This window comes from Salmo salar, chromosome ssa09, assembly GCF_905237065.1.
Source record: "Salmo salar chromosome ssa09, Ssal_v3.1, whole genome shotgun sequence".
Lineage (NCBI taxonomy): Eukaryota > Metazoa > Chordata > Actinopteri > Salmoniformes > Salmonidae > Salmo > Salmo salar.
In genome coordinates, this window is record NC_059450.1 from 2,107,670 (window position 1) to 2,126,647 (window position 18,978).

The window sequence follows — 18,978 nt, forward strand, 5'->3', positions numbered from 1 at the left end:
GCTGTTTGTAATGCTTCTGTTGTTTGGCATTTTATGGTCTTTTTTTTCTTTTTGCAGGTGTCAGCTCTGATACCGTCACATGAGAAAGCAGGGAGCCTCAACACTGGGGACCATACTTAATCTGCCGAGTTGCAAAAAGATAAACATTTCAGGCTACACAGACTGCTTTTATCTTACTGACACCCAAAAAGGCATAAGTGGAACAGTTCATCTGATTTTATTTCCACCAGATGTGTAAAACCACTGACAACAGTGAATGCTATCACTTTAACATGAGGGTAACATTGTTGGTTTTGCAGGCGCTGCACAGATTATCAGATCTCAATGTCTAAGGAAGTGTCTTGTTACCAATTCATATGATATAGCAATCTGAGATGCACAGCATGACTGCAAAACAGACAACCTGGAACGTCACCAATAACATGAGTCAAGATTTGTGCGCGAGCCCACATAATTATGTTTCTGTAGCATGAGGCAGCTTGATGTAAAAGTTCCACCCCATGGACAGGACGCTATAAAGATGTACACTATTACCTTATAGACAGTGGGTGGTAGCTATGGTGACGCCATACAGGTGAGACCTCTGGTCAGGTAGGTACTCGTCTGTGAACTGGCTGCTGTCCCGACTCAGAGCAATGACTCCGTCCCTACAAACACCACAGAAAGAGAAGAAAAAAAATACATATTCAAGTTTGAACAAAGTGCCCTAATGAAGAGCTAGATTTCATCTGTGGTGCTGAAGTTCGGCATTACAGTATGATTGAAATTTAAAGACAATGTTCCAGCATTTGCGGGAGTACATTCACGGTAAATGCTGCTTATGTCGGCTCAATTTGAAATGACTTACATTTCAATCAAGCAATCTGGAACACTGAAGCAGTACAAATTGAATCGAGCCCTAACTGTTTCTCCCTGGCTTTAACATCAATGCCCTCTGCTCAAGACAACAGCTAATGATGAACATTACTAGATACTTTCATTCATTGCGCTTGCTTGGACCGTATTGGTCTTTTGGTACACTATTTTTTTTAAATGTAAATTGTATTCGCAATTCAGCTGGTTGCTGCCAGTTGTGCAATGTGTTGCTGAAGATCAGTAAAAAAAAATCTCTCATACCATTACACTGAACCTAAAAAAGAACACTACTTTAAATATTATTTACAGGGTTTGCATGCAACCGTTGCACCCATCGACCTCCAAGCACAGCTTAAGTATTTGACATAACTACTACTATTTAAACCCAGATATGTTCCTCTCTTACCGCCTCCAGTCTGTGAAATAGAAGTGGTTGGCATAGAACACCATACTGAATGGGTAGTTCAGGTTGCTGTGGATCACCCTTCTACCCGTCCCATCAGACGCAACGCACTCCAGACGCTTGGTCCCTGTGAGAGGGAAAGAGGGGAGGACACAGAGAGAAAAGATAAGAGATCGGGGATGGTAAGGGAGAGATTTTATAGGTTTCATCAGGTTGATAACAGTATAAGCCCCTTTCATAGTATATAGAGTAGTATACAGTCTGTATGCATCGGAACTGTGTATCACCTCTGACTCTGCTCCAAAACAGCTTGGCCCCATCCCCACTAACATGCAAACTCGAGAGTTGCAAAAAAATGTACATTATTCAATCGCCTCCCGATTTTGTGACAATGCAGAGGGCTCTGTATAGCTCCGCACTGACAAGATTGCTTGAGGGTAGGTGGGCGTGGGACCGTGGGAGGTCCTGTATAAACACAAACTCACTTCCTTGACAACAGCTCTGTTCTCCTCCGCGAAGTATGAATGCCCTGACTTCTGCAGAGGCCGCATAGCAGTAAATTCTGTACGGCCAATACAGAGCCAGATTGACCATAAATCGGCTTTTACATGCTGACCAAACCGGCTCCAGCCGTGCGTCTGCTAATTTTGTCTATCCCCACCAGACGAGTTCATGACAAGCAGGTTAAAATACCAAAATCAACTGTGAAACAACTACCGGTGGTGTATTGCTATCTGGTTTAAACGTCACAAAAGTTTTGAACAGGCTGTATTGCAGCAATTAGGTAACCAAGAAAGGCTAGTGCATCCCCAACAAATGACAGCAATAGGCTAATGATATGTATTTTACAACTGGTTTACTTATAACCTATTTTAAACTAAATACACGGAGCACACAATTAAAAAGACAGATCAAACTTAATTTTGCCAACAAAAATGTCTCAACACTATGAAACAAAACACACTTTGCATATATTAATAAATATGCCTACAATAATGACAATGACTTACAATGATAAAATACTGTAAATACGAAGAAAAAAAATAAAGTCCTAAAATTGCATCCTACCTGAATAGCGAGTTGCACGTGCCTGCATTTGGCCGCGCCAACGTTGTTTCCATCTTTGTTCAATACTATATTAATACTTGTCCAAATGGAGGACATTTCCCTTGTAGGATTTTCACTATAGGCACTCTTAACTTTTTCGTTTTACTTCAATCAAAAAGGCCTCCATCTTCACAATCAATAGTAGCCCAAGACTCCTCTCTATCGCTCTCCTCAGCAGCATGCATGTAGCCTCGATCACACCAACAGTGTCCTTGCATTTGGGTACACCAGAAGTGCATTCATATCCAAAGGAAAGAGCGTTGCAGTTGCAGTGCATTCTGTGTGGTGCATACGTTTGATTTATGGAGCGTATGCGTCAAACTGTATGCATAGACAGGTTGAACAGAAATGGTAGCAGAAGGTGAATGTTGAACTTTTGTTGCACACATATCCAGATGATGCTGCATAATAATTCGCGCAAATAGAGCTGTTGGTGTGAGGCGTAATTTAGCTAGCTTGCTGTTGCTAGCTAATTTGTCCTGGGAGATAAACATTGGGTTGTTATTTTACCTAAAATGCATGCGGTCCTTTTTTTTAGAATGATCTTTGTAGAATTTGGACCCATTTTCAGTAATACAACATATTGTGTTCTCTACTCCGACAATTAATCCACAGATAAAAATGGGAAACATAGTTATTTGATCAATCTCTCCTTCGTCTTTCTTCTTCTTCTGTGGATTTTATATGGCGGTTGGCAACCAACTTTAAGGTGCATTACCGCCACCAACTGGACTGGAAAGTGGACCTCATTCATCTTTCATCGTCCACGTGGGTATATGCTCGTCAAAACCAATGAGTAATGGGAGAGGCGGGACTTGCAACGGGTCAAGCATCTAAAATAGAACCAAATTCTTATTTAGCGCCTGGCTACACAGACTCCACCACTGGTTTGGTCAGCATTTTACAGGCAAACCACACCGGCCACGTTACGAGCACAAGCATTGCAAAATGAATGTACATATACATATTATTCAATCATTTCACCCATAAGCTTGCGTGTGTGAACAAGCATACAACTCCATGTACTTATTTGAAAGATGAAATAGGAGAGATTAATCATAGATAACGAGCTAAAAACTCAGTGGGCATCATTTTGAGGTCATATGAATTTAACATTTGAATTACTCTGCAATTTTCCAAGTCATGTCCCCCCTTTGACTTTTTCTAAATAAGTCTATTCAACACACTGTGGTTAGAATGTCAATATCACAAACAGAGTTTGTGTTATAAGGAGTTTTAGGAGGACATGTCATTCCCCCCGCCCTTCCTTCACCACATGGCCCAACTGACAATGGCCCATCAAAACTACACTTAAACTATATCAAAACTAATTTCACACAGACCTATAATAATAGATATAGCCTAAAGACAATAGTCTTATGGGTGACAATATTATCAATTGCCTTGCGAATGAAGAGACTGCTGCACAGCGTGGGTAATTGAAAAAAAGGGAATGTTTTCAAATCGACATTCATGCAGGTAAAATGTTTGGATTTCATAATCGGAAAGAGCAGGTTCTAAGGTATCTAAAATCATACATTTACCAAACAACTTAAAATTAAGGCATGGGCTCTATTTCAAAATATCACTTTTTTTTGTAGAATATTACAGCTGTTATTCCATGTGTTCTACATGTGAGGACTTGAGGCAGCATAGGCTACTAAGCACAGACTAATAACATAATACAACTTAAATTATTATATTCAGTTTTTTTTTAATACAAGTTATTAGTGTTTTGTATGTTTTAAAGATCTGTCTTAATTAAATAATAATACATTTCTTTGTGACGTGTATAACACTTGAATTGTGGTGTTTTTGTGGTTTATCGTTTTTACATATAGCCTACAATAACAAAACTCATGAAAAAATATTTTTTTCATATTCTAATAGTAGGCCTACCTAAAACTTTCTTAAACACAACCAAATTAATTTTATTTTGCAATAGGATATATGAAATGTATTTGTAATTAGCAACAATACCAACTCAGTAGTCTATTACACTACTTATTAAGCATTGTGAAATAATTTATAATGACTTTATAAAATTATTACAAATGTTTCTATTGCGCGACCAAATCATAGGCTGGTGCCACCAGGTTAAAATGTCTGGAGCCCTGCCCTCCCAAGTGGCGCAGCAGTCTAAGGCACTGAATCTCTGTGCAAGAGGCATCACTAGAGCCCTGGTTCAAATCCAGGCTGTATCACATCCGGCCGTGATTGGGAGTTCCATAGGGCGGTGCACAATTGGCCCAGCGTCGTCCAGGTTTGGCCGGGGTAGGCCGTCATTCTAAATAAGAATTTGTTCTTAACTGACTTGCCTAGTTAAAAAAATCTAAAATAAATAAAAATCATGATCCAAGATCAGTTTAGCATTTTTTCCCCCCTCTTTATGATAGTGAGGATTTGGGAAAGTAAGCTGGTTCTAGTTATATGCCTTAGGTGTGGTTCTATATGCTCCAAGCTCCGAGAGGAGGCACGGGATTCTTACCTGCGTCCGCCCAGCACACCTGTCTCATGGCTGTGTCAAAGGTCAAGGCGTTGGGCAGGCCAATCCCGTCCCTCACCAGCACCTTCCTGCTGTGGCCATCCACTGAGGATCTCTCAATTTTCGGGGCCTCCCTGTTCCAGTCGGTCCAGTACAGGGTCCTAGAGCGACAACACACAGTTAGAAAGCACAATTATGGTGGTGTGGATGGTGGCTCATTTGGTTCATAAATGGTGTGTGCAAGGGTAACTGGTGGGATTGAACCCAGGTCACCCGCTCTCCAACCCAAGTCTTAACCAAGTCTTATCTTCCTCTAGATCCGAGGGGGGCATTTGGGGTTACAAGTCTCCCGGGAGGGAGTGATTCCAAATCAACTCCGCTACACATCAAGGTTGTGGGTTCAATTCCAGCATACACTGAATATGAAACCAGATAGGTATATACAGTGCCTTCAGAAGTGATTCACACCCTTTGACTTTTTCCAAATTTTGCTGTATTACAGCCTGAATGTTTTATTGATTAAATTGAGATTTTGTGCCATTGGACTACACACAATACCCCATAAGGTCAAAGTGGAATTATGTTTTTAGAAATGTTTACAAATTAATAATAATAATAATAATAATAATAAGCGGAAATGTATTGAGTCAAAAAGTATTAAACCCCTTTGTTATGGCAAGCCTACATAAGTTCAGGAGTAAAAATGTGCTTAAGTCACATAATAAGTTGCATGGACTCACTCTGTGTGCAATAATAGTGTTTAACATTTTAAAAAATATCACTACCTCATCTCTGTACCCCACGCATACAATTATCTGAAAGGTCCTTCAGTCGAGCAGTGAATTTCAAACACAGATTCAATCTCAAAGACCAGGGAGGTTATCCAATTCCTTGCAAAGAAGGGCACCTATTGGTAGAGGAAGGAAACCGCTCAGGGGTTTCACCATGAAAACTGAGGATGGATCAACAACATTGTAGATACTACACAATACTAACCTAAATCACAGAGTGAAAAGAAGGAAACCTGTACAGAATAAATATATTCCCAAACATGCATCCTGTTTGCAATAAGACACTAAAGTAAAACTGCTAAAAATTTGGCAAAGAACCGATCTCGATAGACCATTTCTTATGGACGTCACTCCCCCGTGCACAAAGTGATGAATTGGAATGCCGACTGTGAGCCAGGCCTAATTGCCCAACATCAGTGGGGGCAGGGCTCTCTGCAGGCCAGTCAAGTTCTTCCACACCGATCTCGATAGACCATTTCTTATGGACGTCACTTTGTACACGGGGGCATTGTCATGCTGAAACAGGAAAGGGCCTTCCCCAAACTGTTGCCACAAAATTGGAACCACAGAATCGTCTAGAATGTCATTGTATGCTGTAGCGTTAAGATTTCCCTTCACTGGAACTAACTCCAATGGCGGCGAGTTTTACACCACTCCAGCCGACACTTGGCATTGCGCATGGTGATCTTAGGCTTGCTCGGTCATGGAAACCCATTTCATAAAGCTCCCGACGAACAGTTCTTGTGCTAACGTTGCTTCCAAAGGCAGCCTGGAACTCGGTAGTGAGTGTTACAACCGAGGACAGACGATTTTTACGCGCTTCGCGCTTTAGCATTCGGATGTCCCGTTCTGTGAGCTTGTGTGGCCTACCACTTCGCGGCTGAGCCATTGTTGCTCTTAGACATTTACACTTCACAATAATAGTACTTATAGTTGACTGTGGCAGCTCTATCAGGGCAGAAATTTGACGAACTGACTTGTTGGAAAGGTGGCATCCTATGACGGTGCCATGTTGAAAGTCACTGAGCTCTTCAGTAAGGCCATTCTACTGCTAATATTTGTCTATGGAGATTGCTTAGCTGTGTGCTCAATTTTATACACCTGTCAGCAACGGGCGTGATTGAAACCGTCCAATCCACTCATTTGAAAGGGTGTCCACATACTTTTGTATATATAGTGCATACTTTCGTCATGCTAATAAAGCATTTAGAATTGAATTGCGATAGAGAAAGAAAAAGATTGGGAGAGACAGGGCCAGTTTAGATATCTTGATTTTTCCCTTCAGTTCCTATCTCAACTAATTTATCTACCTCCCTCTATTTCCCTGTTTCTGTCTCTGCTTCAATCTGTCTCTTTCTATCCCTCTTTTGCCTTCTCCTTCATCAGTTGTCTCCATCCGCTGTCAACCTTAGGGTACGTCCCCAATGGCACCCTATTCCCTATACACTGAGTGTACAAAACATTAAGGATACCTGTTCTTTCCATGACGTAAACTGACCAGGTGAATCCAGGTGAAAGCTATGATGCCTTATTGATGTCACTTGTTAAATCCACTTCAAATCAGTGTAGATGAAGGGGTGGATACAGGTTAAAGAAGGATATTTACGCCTTGAGACAATTGAGACATGGATTGTGTATGTGTGCCATTCAGAGGGTGAATGGGCAAGACAAAAGATTGAAGTGCCTTTGAACAGGGTATGAGAATAGGTGCGAGGCTCACCGGTTTGTGTCAAGAACCGCAACGCTGCTTGGTTTTTCACGCTCAACAGTTTCCCATGTGTATCAAGAATGGTCCACCACCCAAAGGACATCCAGACTATTGAAACAACTGTGGGAAGATTGAGTCAACATGGGCCAGCATCCCTGTGGAACGTTTCCGACACCTTGTAGAGGCCATGCCCTGATGAATTGAAGCTGTTCTGAGGTGTCATGACGTTGGCCTGTGGGTAAGGTTTATGACCCCCCATAAATACCTTTCTCCCTTCCCCTCTCTTTCTGACCCTACTGAAGGACTGCTGTCCTGAAGGACTGCTGTCCTGTTAAATATAGAGAGTCTGGGAACATCATACAAATGGGGAAAGGAACCACATTTTGGTAATAAAACCAGTTGGAAATATGCTTTGGAACGTAATGAGTATGGATGTCAGTTCGGTTGTCATCTGAGACATTATGACTGATGACAGGACGACATAAACTGTACCTGGGAAAGTATACACCCTCTAGTTATCAGAGTCACATGGAATTGTTATGCAATTGAAATGTTTGATATTGAAATTGTTTGTTAGGAGATTAAATGTAATTTTAGCTTCCAAATGAGAGAATTGGGTTTTCATAAGGAAAGTGCCCTGCTTGATCAGTGGCCCACCCCTGTGAAGAGACAGGGGTTATAAACGATGAAACACATCCTTCCCCCTCTCCACTATATAAGCCTTTGACGAAAAGATAACCACATGTTCCAGTACGTGAGGTCTGCAGCCTCTACGTTAGAAAGACACACGTCAAGTACAGAACTAAGCCAACCTCGGCGTGAGCTTTGGTGGCGAATGGTATGAACTTTGAGCTTATTCACGACAGAAGTGATACTTCCTAGCCGTTGAGTTAGCAGCGGCCGCTGTAGACGGGGGCTAGGAAAGGACGGACGACGGATCCAGTCTAACAGACAGACAAAGATACCACCACGTATCCAATTTACCACCAGAGACATTCTTCCGAGGACAGGAAGATCTGTTGGCCAACCCGGGCCAGCATCTACGACCAATCTACCGAAGCGCAGCTCAGAGTAAATATTTATTGCATTTTCCTTTTCCAAATGGGCGGTAATTTAGAATGCATAAGATAATGTATTTACGATAGCATAGCTGCTGTTTCTTTGTTCCTAAGTCTTCCCGCTCTTTCATTCAAGCCCAACCCCCTTTCCTTTGTGTAACCAGCCATCATGTATGACATCATTTGTATTCGGTGTATTTGTAATTCTGTGTGATTAGTTTAGGTATTTAGTAAATGAATTATTAAACCCAATTTTGTATTGCTGATTCAACTTGTTAGCCAGGGTTCGTGAAGATAGCCAAGAATTTACAACTTTCATTATGAGACTGAAAATAAGATAAGGGTTAATATTGACTGCTATCGATGTAAAATATTACTAAGTATTTTAAGAGTTTATTTGGAAGATAACGGCTCTATAAACGTTCTTCCGTGGTGCCCCGACTTTCTAGTTAATTACATTTACATGATTAGCTTAATCAGGTAATATTAATTACAGAGAAAGGATTTTATAGGTTAGCATGTCATATCACTTAATCCGGCATAGCCAAAGACACGACAGAGGGCAAAAGGGCATACTCAGAGTATAGTGCACTACATTTGACCAGAGCCCTATGGAACCTGGTCAACAGTAGTACACTATATGGTAAATAGGGTGCCATTTGGGACGCAACCCCAGCTTTCCTCTGCCCCCCCCACCCAGTGAGTGTTGATGTGCAGAGAGTGTATTGTCACAGTAAGCACATCACAGGAAGACAGCCGGGCCACAGGAAATGAAGCCTAATTAACGTGGCTATTAATTAAAGGAGAAGGGAAATGCCCTGACTCAAATGAAACACACACATGCTGATGCAAAGGCATACACATTAGTGCGAAGACACACACACACACACACACACACACACACACACACACACACACACACACACACACACACACACACACGCACGCACACGCACACACGTCAACAACAAAAAACACACACTCACTTAAAGACACCCCCACAACCTGGATCTGACAGGGTAGGGTAGCCTGCTCCTAAGGGACCACCTGAAGTACACTTCTTGCCTCAGAAGAGATATCTTAGTGAGGCTGGGTTTTGTTTGGAGCTGATGAGGTCAGAGTGAGATTACCCAGAAAAACCTGTGACCCTTGACCTTAGCGTCTCCCGAGGCCGCCCTTGTCTCACTAACGTGAATCAGTGTCCCAAATTGCACCCTATTCCCTACATAGTGCACTACTTTTCACAAGGACCCTAAACAACAGTAGTGTAATATATAGAGAATAGGGTGCCATTTGGGATGCAACTTAGATTAGTGTGGGAGTTCGAAAACATCCACCTCCAGTTCTGTTTTGATTTCTTCCAGTCACCCTAGCTTGTCAAACGCCTTTCCACGGAACAGTTTATGACTTTCGGAAAATCTACTTTTGGTCAGAGATGTTATGATGTTGTGAAAGCAGTGGTGCAGTAACTGAACTCAGAACATAAGACAGCCATGGCCGATAGTCACTGCTATGTAGAAAACCAACTGGTACATTTACTGTATGTTCTCAAAAAGTTATGTTTTATTCTAAAGTAAAAAAGTGAGTATAGTAGACATGCTGACTTGACTAATATACTGTAAAACCTAAACTATTGGGGGTGCACATTAATGTGCAAGTACGCTTTCTTTATTACATGATGTATTTTTGTGTTAATGTGCACACCACTGTGAGAGATTTTGACATAACCCACTTTAAACCTCAACCTACCCAGTGGAAGAGTCCACTATGATAGCACGGGGGTTGACCATGTCAGTGTCGAAGAGAGTCTGTCTCCCGCTGCCGTCCAGGTTAGCACGTTCGATCTTGTCTGGCGTGCTATCCACCCAGAACATGGCCCTGCGCACCACGTCCACCGCCAAGCCCTCTGGACTGGTTAGACCTACAGACAATGGACAGTCATAAAGGTTATTCAGTTGAACATACTGTAGTAAATACCTGAAATGTAAATGTAGTTGTCAGTTATCTGTGAAGGTGACTGCGGTAACTCTGGTTGCAGAGTGCGTGTTATCTGTGCTGGCTGTGTGATATGCCCTTGTTGTCTGTGTTACCGGTGGGTGTGAGTCAGTGTTTCCATTAGCCGGTAATAGTCGGCTTTTGGGCGTATAAAAAAAAAAGCTGATAAATAAAATTCGCAACGGCCAATTGTCAGAGAGAAGATAGAAAAACATTGCGAAATAATGCTTTTTAGCCTATTCATTGATGGAAATACCAGTTGATGTACATACATGCTTATCGGCCTATGGAATTAAATTGCTGCATATGTATATTCGTTATGTACTACCTTATCACAAGCGCACAGCATACAGATACAGAGCCTTTTAGCAAAACATTTCAGACAGCGCTTTTATAAGCCCAATCATTGCGCAACAATTCTAAATGCAACCCTGTTAAAATAATTTTTGGCCCACGATTAAAAAGAGCTACTATTTTTATTTCTCGTCTGGTAATTGAAACCCGCTTCCCATTTGCCATTCAAATGCTTAGGCAACGGAAGGCAGGCTTTATCAGCGGGTCACACACCACTTTGCAATGAGCTGGAGGTAGTATGCATTTTGAAAACATATAGCTGCTTTACTACATATTATGAGTCATGTTTTACCTTGCTTCAAAGTAGCCTAAGAAAAATCCGACCATATCCGTGGAGGCAATTATTTTAAAAAGAGCCTAATTCTCTCATGTTCTATTGGTTTTCAACTTTCTTTCATTGTCTGTTAGCCAAATACACATTTGCGCGTAGCCTACTGCCTTGTGTGCATTGCTGCGCTAATAATGTTACGAAATAATAGTTTATCAACATTTTAAGCTAAACTTTCTGATCTGTTGCATCAGATTCATAGCTTTAAAAAAATAAATACAAATTATGTAGCCTAGGCCTACTGGTTGTATGAATTTGGGATCTATTGCCCCACAAATGCCCCAGAGTCTGTTTTGGCTATTTCTTTCTCGACAAGCTGACCAATAGAATAGGTACATTTAGGGGATAGTAGATTGACATAGGCTCATAGGCAGCGTGTTTATAAGGCTAGGGGAAGCTAAGCTTTCCTAAGTAAATTGAATTAAATTGCCAAAATGATATAGCCTAATTAGCCTACTCCTGTCTATACAGAAAAAAATAGGCTACTAAAGCATGATTTTGGCCACAGAGCATTATTAGCCTTAAAAAAATACATTTGGAATTGTTTTAAAAATCGCATTACCTACAGTCAGAAGGAAAGGCAGTGTGCACAATTTAGACAGTGAGCGCACGCAGCAAATACCTAAAAGATTATTGTTGAGTTGCGACTGTCAGTGAAAAGTAGAGAGGCCCAGCCAGGCATAAAGCAATATTTCAAAATTAAATCGCAGAAAAACATAGTTTGGAAAGCAAATAGCTATTGCTATAAACACAATGAAAAGATGAATCTTAATTGAGCGAACAACAGTAGGCCATAGCCTATCTTATTGGCACCAGCGGAGAGCATCGGCCATATCCCTGGTGAGTGCACACTGCACATATTCACCCTCTATCATTGTTGGGTCAGTGCCTCTTAAAAGTTTTGTTGTTGGACAATCATTTCTTCCTCCAGCTGGACGTATTCTATTCGTGTCTCCCCTTCTCATAGGCCTATTATATGGACAACATCGTTTATATTGATCTCTCTAATTTTTCATATTAAAAAAGATTCTGCTAAATGTCTCCAGTCATATAAAGTAGAATTGCATGAAATGTGTTTTTCCCGTGCAATGAAAGAAGAAACACATCTGATATAGCCTATAGCCCAGGCCTCTACGCTATACGCAGCCATGCATTGAACAGTCTTTTTTACGAATAGTGATTGAGTTATATTATCAGCCTAAATAATAATGTAAAATGTTCGGTGCCACATTTTCATAATAGAAACCCTGGTGTAAGTGTACCTGTGTTGATGAGAGTCTCAGGCTCGGCCCCAGGCTCCAGTCTGGCTCTGTTGATGGTCCTGCCTGCCAGGTCGGTCCAGTACACCTTCTTCTCCCTGCAGTCATAGTCGATGCCCACCACAATGGAGCCCTGTGGAGAGAAACATACATTTTACACTTACACTTACAGTCTACCAGTTCAACACAGGTTGTACCTTAGCCACAATCAGAACACGTGACACAAAACTATATGAATCTACAAATACAGTGGTGAGTGCCGTGAACTTCACATAATGCCTAGAAAGAATACTGAGAAATTGTGAATGGCTGACATACAATGAGATATTCCTAGCTGTTCAATAGTACAAACTCTACATTAAGCTCTTGTAAGGACTAGTATGGAGTAGCCTAGTATTCTTCCTTACATGCAGAGCCAGTAGTGTAGAGGAGCGCTCCGAGTCCATGAGTGTGCCATTGAGAGGCAGTGCCCCAATCTGCTGTCCCTGGGCATACAGGAGGGAGGTGCCTGAGGGGGGCGGGGTCACATCAGGGCGAGGCAGAGGGTGCATGGTGGGAGGGGCTACAGTGGGGACACCTGTAGGGGGTGGGTGAGAAGAAGCAAGTAAGTCAGGATAAAACACTGACAGATATACTGTATTAGAAGTTGTTAATTAACCTACCTGTGTAGATAACTAATTAACTAAATGATACCTCACATTATCAAAATTCAAATGTTCCTCCCAAACCTCAAGTTAACATCAACAAATGTTTATACAGTTTAAGATACATGTCACAGATTAGCATTCAACATTTAATCCTACAGTACAAACTTGAAAATGTGAAAAGATGACCAGCAGCGTCAGTAACGTCACTCACAGGCAGGCTTGACCACGTCGTGCGAGCGCGTCCCGGCCACCTCACGGCCGTCCCGGTCCACACACCAACAGTAGCTGCTGTCGCCGTAGCACTGGATGGGGTTGAACTGCCCCTGGGGGTCGCACTGGGGAAGGTAGTGGTGGGGCTCGGGCAGGCCCCCGTAGTGGTCCACCAGGCTGGCCCGCCAACGCTCGCACACTGTCTCCGGCCGCTGGGTGGGGGGCACTACCGCTGAGGGAGAGAGGGGGGCAGAGGGAGAGGGCACATGGGTCATATACAGTACAGGGCTAGGAGAAACTCAGGTATTTTTTTCTTGAATTAATTAACTTTATTTGAATAATCCCAAATAGATGGTTTATAGATGTTCAGTAAGTGTTCAACTAACTACTACAAACCCTAACCTTAACCCTTAACCTAAACTTAACCCTAACTCTAACCCTGATCTTAACCTTTACCCTAACCTTAAACCTAACTGTAACCCTGGCAAGCAGTTGCATATCAACAGAGTTGCAGTTGATAGTTTGCTGATAGTGCGAGCATCTATGGATCGTCTTTAGGGGACTAGCCAAATAAAGTGTCACTGAAAGTAATTAGTTCTGTCGTCCTGCACCAAGGGTCCCGTGTGGCTCAGTTGGGAGAGCAAGGCGCTTGCAACCCCATGGTTGTGGATTCGATTCCCACAGGGGACCAGTATGAAAAAAGTCTGAAAATGTATGAACTCACTACTACTAAATGACTAAAATGTCAATCACCACATCAGGACACCAATTGATAATTGAATTATGACCAAAGCTTCAAAGTATGTGGATGGTTCATACACTCTTCTTTCACAGGGTCCTTTCTATGACTAAGTAAGCTGTCAACACTTGCAGTGAATCTGACTGCATGCACAGTCAACAGTTCCACTTCAAAATCGAAATAAACACCCTGACAACGAAAAGCAAACTAATAAGAAAAACAGACTAAGGTTTGACGCAATGTGAGCTCTAAAGACGATGAGCTCGATTCAATCAGATCCTCTTTAGCCAACACCACATAGCGGTTGTTTTGACAGCGTGAAGGTGAAACACCTCCATTAAGATGATAGGAATCCTCATTATTTTCTTTAATTCTTTTTCAATTTGAGCGTAATTATTTCTATATATCCTACACTTTCTCATTCTGAACTTCTAACGCCTGTGGCTTAGTGACAATAAACTCACCTGGTTCATCACAGTTAGGCTGGCCAGTGCTGGGTTCTTTCCTGGTCCCTGCTCTCTCCTGCCCCCTGCTGTCCACACACCAGCAATGTCTTGTAGAACCGTGGCACTGCAGGGCTCTGTATTGACCCTGCTCATCGCACTCAGGCACAAAGACTCCCGGGATAGGGTACCCCTCAGGACTGGTTGTCTGGACACTGTCTCTCTGGTGTTCACAATGAGTCTTGGGCCTCTCAGGACGATCTGAAGAGAGAGGTAAGGGGTTAAACCAGGTCACAGTTTAAACTATTGTTTTTAATGTATTTAGACTTTATTTTATTTTTTACAAAATGTGTATCTCCACATGCAATTCGTAACAAAAGTAATGCTGGAATAACCTATTTTTTTCCCGACTGGTCATGGCAAATAACTCAGTCTCACGGTAATTTACCGTTAATTAACAAACACATTAACATCTTCTAAAAAGCTTCTAAAAGTTGAATAAATCCGTTATTTATTTTAGACAGGGCTAAAGAAGCATGATATGAAGAAAATGTAGTCTATTTCAGAAGAGAAGAATAGCATACTCTGAGTTGTCCTTATGTTAGGTCCTGATGTAGCTATGCCAAATGACTGTGGGCTACACTAGTTAAACAAGATTTACTTATAATTCAGTGGCATTATTTTATATTATGAAGAATACAATTGAACAAAGCTGAATAAAATATAAATATGTTCTCCAAACGATTTGTGTGATTGCGCACATTCTGTGTTGAGCGGTTAACAAAGAAATAGGTACTCCTAAATGCTTAATTTAGAGTTATAAATGTAACCTTAGTTGTTCTACAAACATTGGGCTATATATTTAGATTTGTAAAACATTGTAACATGCTGACCACACCGCTGTGTCACGGGTGTCGTAGGGTGTAGACCAAAACGCAGCGGGAAAATGTATACTCATCTTCTTTTTATTTGTGAAGAAGGAAAAACAAACAACGTATACAAAAACAAACGAACTAGACAGTCTCGTCAGGCATACAGCAAAACAAGAAACAATCTCCCACAAACCCCAAAACAAACACAATCCTAAATATAGGACCTTCAATCAGAGGCAACGATAGACAGCTGCCTCCAATTGAAGGCCCCAATCCCCATTACCAAAACATAGAAATACAAACGCCTAGACAGAACATAGAAATAAACTAACATAGAACGATAACCCAAAAACCCCGGAATACATAAGTCAAATACACAAACACACCCAGAACCACATAAAACAAATACCCCCTGCCACGTCCTGACCAAACTATAAGAACAAATAACCCCTTTACTGGTCAGGACGTGACAGTACCCCCCCCCCCAAAGGTGCAGACCCAGGATGCACCTGACAACAAAAATACCCCAAAAATAAACCCCTAAACTAAAGGGAGGGAACGGAGGGTGGCTGCCGTCACCGACAGCTCCTGTGCTACACCCCCCCCCCCTCCTCAAACCTCCTACAGTGGAGGTGGCTTAGGCTCAGGCCTTAATCCCCTACCTGACCAAACCACCCCCACTGCATACCTCTGCCTGAGGCCAGTCACTGAAGACCCTGGACTGTACTCTGGGAGCTCCGGGCCGTAGGACGACTCTGGGAGCTCCGGGCCGTAGGACGACTCTGGGAGCTCCGGGCCGTAGGACGACTCTCCTGGTTCCGGACACTCTGGACGAGGCACTGTTGCCGGACACTCTGGACGAGGCACTGTTGCCGGACACTCTGGACGAGGCACTGTTGCCAGAAGTTCGGGACTGGGCTGACGCACTGGAAGCCTGATGCGTGGGGCTGGTTGTGGAGGTATCAGACTGGAGACACGCACTTCAAGGCTAGTGCGAGGAGCGGGAACAGGACATACTGGACTGGGCTGATGCACTGGAAGCCTGGTGCGTGGTGCTGGCTTAAGATGTGCCAGACTGGAGACACACACCTCACAGCTAGTGTGAGGAGCAGGATACACTGGACCGTAGAGGCGCACTGGCGGTCTCGAGCGCAAGACTGGCACCGCCCATACTGGCTGGGTGCCCACTTCCCCCTGGCAAATGCAGGGCGCTGGCACTGCACACACCGGCCTGAAAATACTTGGCCTCGCCACAGTACGCATTAACCCGAAGCACGGGACCTGTCCAGTCATAGGTTGCTTAACAAAAGCACGGGGATTTGGCTTGGGGCTTAATCCTCGCCCAGCCAAACTACCCGTGTGCACCCCCCAAAAACATTATTGGGGCTGCCTCTCCGGTTTGAACGCCAACCGTGTTCCCCTGTAACATTCCCGGTCCTCTTTCGCCTTCCTCCATGGGCCCACTCCGGCTTTAATCTCCTCCCAGGTCCATGACTCCCGACAGTCCATCTTTTGCTGCTCCCTCCTCCGCTGCTTGGTCCGTGTTTGGTGGGAGATTCTGTCACAGGTGTCGTAGGGTGTAGACCAAAACGCAGCGAGAAAATGTATACTCATCTTTTTATTAGTGAAGAAGGAAAAACAAACAACGTATACAAAAACAAACGAACTAGACAGTCTTGTCAGGCACACAGCAAAACAAGAAACAATCTCCCACAATTCCCAAAACAAAACACACTCCTAAATATAGGACCTTCAATCAGAGGCAACGATAGACAGCTGCCTCCAGTTGAAGGCCCCAATCCCCATTACCAAAACATAGAAATACAAATGCCTAGACAGAACATAGAAATAAACTAACATAGAACGATAACCCAAAAACCCCGGAATACATAAATCAAATACCCCTCTCTACATGAACACATACAAACACACCCAGAACCACATAAAACAAAATACCCCCTACCACGTCCTGACCAAACTATAAGAACAAATAACCCCTTTACTGGTCAGGACGTGACACGCTGGTGTCGCGTGCGCAAGCGTTGCAAAATAAATGTACACATACATGTTATTCAATCATTGCACCCACACTGCTCGCGTGCATCAACGAGCGTCTGTGTAGCCAGCTAGGCGCTAAAATAGGACTTGGTTCTATTTGTGATGCTTGACGCGCTGCAAGTCCCACCTCTCCCATCTCCTCGTTGGTTTTAAGGAGCATTTACCCACGTGGGTGATTGAAAGATGATCTGAGGTCCACAATCCAGCCCAGTTGGTGGTGGTAATGCACTTTAAAGTTGGTTGCGAACTGCCATATAAAGTCCAAAGAAGAAGAAGCCTACAGTAGGAGAGATTACTAGAAACAAACTCAGTTTACCCTTTTATCTGTGGATTCATTGTTGGAGTAGAGGAACTTGTACATTTCAGGTAAAATAACAACCCAATGTTTATATCCTAGGACAAATTAGCTAGCAACCGCATTTTAGCTGGCTAAATTGCCATAAATGTTTGATGCTTTTCGACCTGTCCCCAAATTAATAAAGTTGGTTCAGAGTTTGTTTTTATACTTCAACCTGTGAGTCCTGATCACGTCTGGTGTGGGTGTTGTCCAGGGTCAAACTCAACATGTGTAAATTTTTGTATGAACATAAGATTCAACAACTGAGACAAACTGAACAAGTTCCACAGACATGTGACTAACAGAAATGGAATAATGTGTCCCTGAACAAAAGGGGGGGGTCAAAATTAAAAGTAACAGTCAGTATCTGGTGTGGCCACCAGCTGAATTAAGTACTGCAGTGCATCTCCTCCTCATGGACTGCACAAGATTTGCCAGTTATTGCTGTGAGATGTTACCCCACTCTTCCAACAAGGCACCTGCAAGTTCCTGGACATTTCTGGGGGAAATGGCCCTAGCCCTCACCCTCCGACCCAACAGGTCCCAGATGTGCTCAATGGGATTGAGATCCGGGCTCTTCGCTGGCCATGGCAGAACACTGACATTCCTGTCTTGCAGGAAATCACGCACAGAACGAGCAGTATGGCTGGTGGCATTGTCATGCTGGAGGGTCATGTCAGGATGAGCCTGCAGGAAGGGTACCACATGAGGGAGGAGGATGTCTTCCCTGTAACGCACAGCGTTCAGATTGCCTGCAATGACGACAAGCTCAGTCCGATGATGCTGTGACACACCGCCCCAGACCATGACAGAGCCTCTACCTCCAAATCGATCGAGAGTACAGGCCTCAGTGTAACGCTCATTCCTTTCGACGATAAACGCGAATCTGACCATCACCCCTGGTGAGACAAAACCGTGACTCGTTAGTGAAGAGCACTTTTTGCCAGTCCTGTCTGGTCCAGCGATGGTGGGTTTGTGCCCATAGGAGACGTTGTTGCCGGTGTTGTCTGGTGAGGACCTGCCTTACAACAGGCCTACAAGCCCTCAGTCCAGCCTCTCTCAGCCTATTACGGACAGTCTGAGCACTGATGGAGGGATTGTGCGTTCCTGGTGTAACTCGGGCAGTTGTTGTTGCCATCCTGTACCTGTCCCGCAGGTGTGATGTTCGGATGTACCGATCCGGTGCAGGTGTTGTTACACGTGGTCTGCCACTGCGAGTACGATCAGCTGTCCATCCTGTCTCCCTGTAGCACTGTCTTAGCCGTCTCACAGTACAGACATTGCAATTTATTGCCCTGGCCACATCTGCAGTCCTCATGCCTAAGGCAC

At 43.3% G+C, this 18,978-nt stretch overlaps 1 protein-coding gene across 4 annotated transcripts in view; it reads right to left on the reverse strand.

Moving 5' to 3' along the window:
• nid2a (nidogen 2a (osteonidogen)) overlaps window positions 1-18,978 on the reverse strand; it is a 104,385-nt gene that overhangs the window by 860 nt on the left and 84,547 nt on the right. For all 4 annotated transcript variants that reach the window (XM_014210032.2, XM_014210031.2, XM_014210029.2 and 1 more), the window contains 8 exons: window positions 14,404-14,643; window positions 13,202-13,432; window positions 12,751-12,920; window positions 12,347-12,476; window positions 10,157-10,328; window positions 4,854-5,011; window positions 1,262-1,385; window positions 535-647 (listed from right to left, as the gene is read on the reverse strand). In XM_014210032.2, coding sequence (XP_014065507.2) covers window positions 536-647; window positions 1,262-1,385; window positions 4,854-5,011; window positions 10,157-10,328; window positions 12,347-12,476; window positions 12,751-12,920; window positions 13,202-13,432; window positions 14,404-14,643 — 1,337 coding nt within the window. In that variant the 3' untranslated portion in view covers window position 535. The remainder of the gene's footprint in view (window positions 1-534; window positions 648-1,261; window positions 1,386-4,853; window positions 5,012-10,156; window positions 10,329-12,346; window positions 12,477-12,750; window positions 12,921-13,201; window positions 13,433-14,403; window positions 14,644-18,978) is intronic.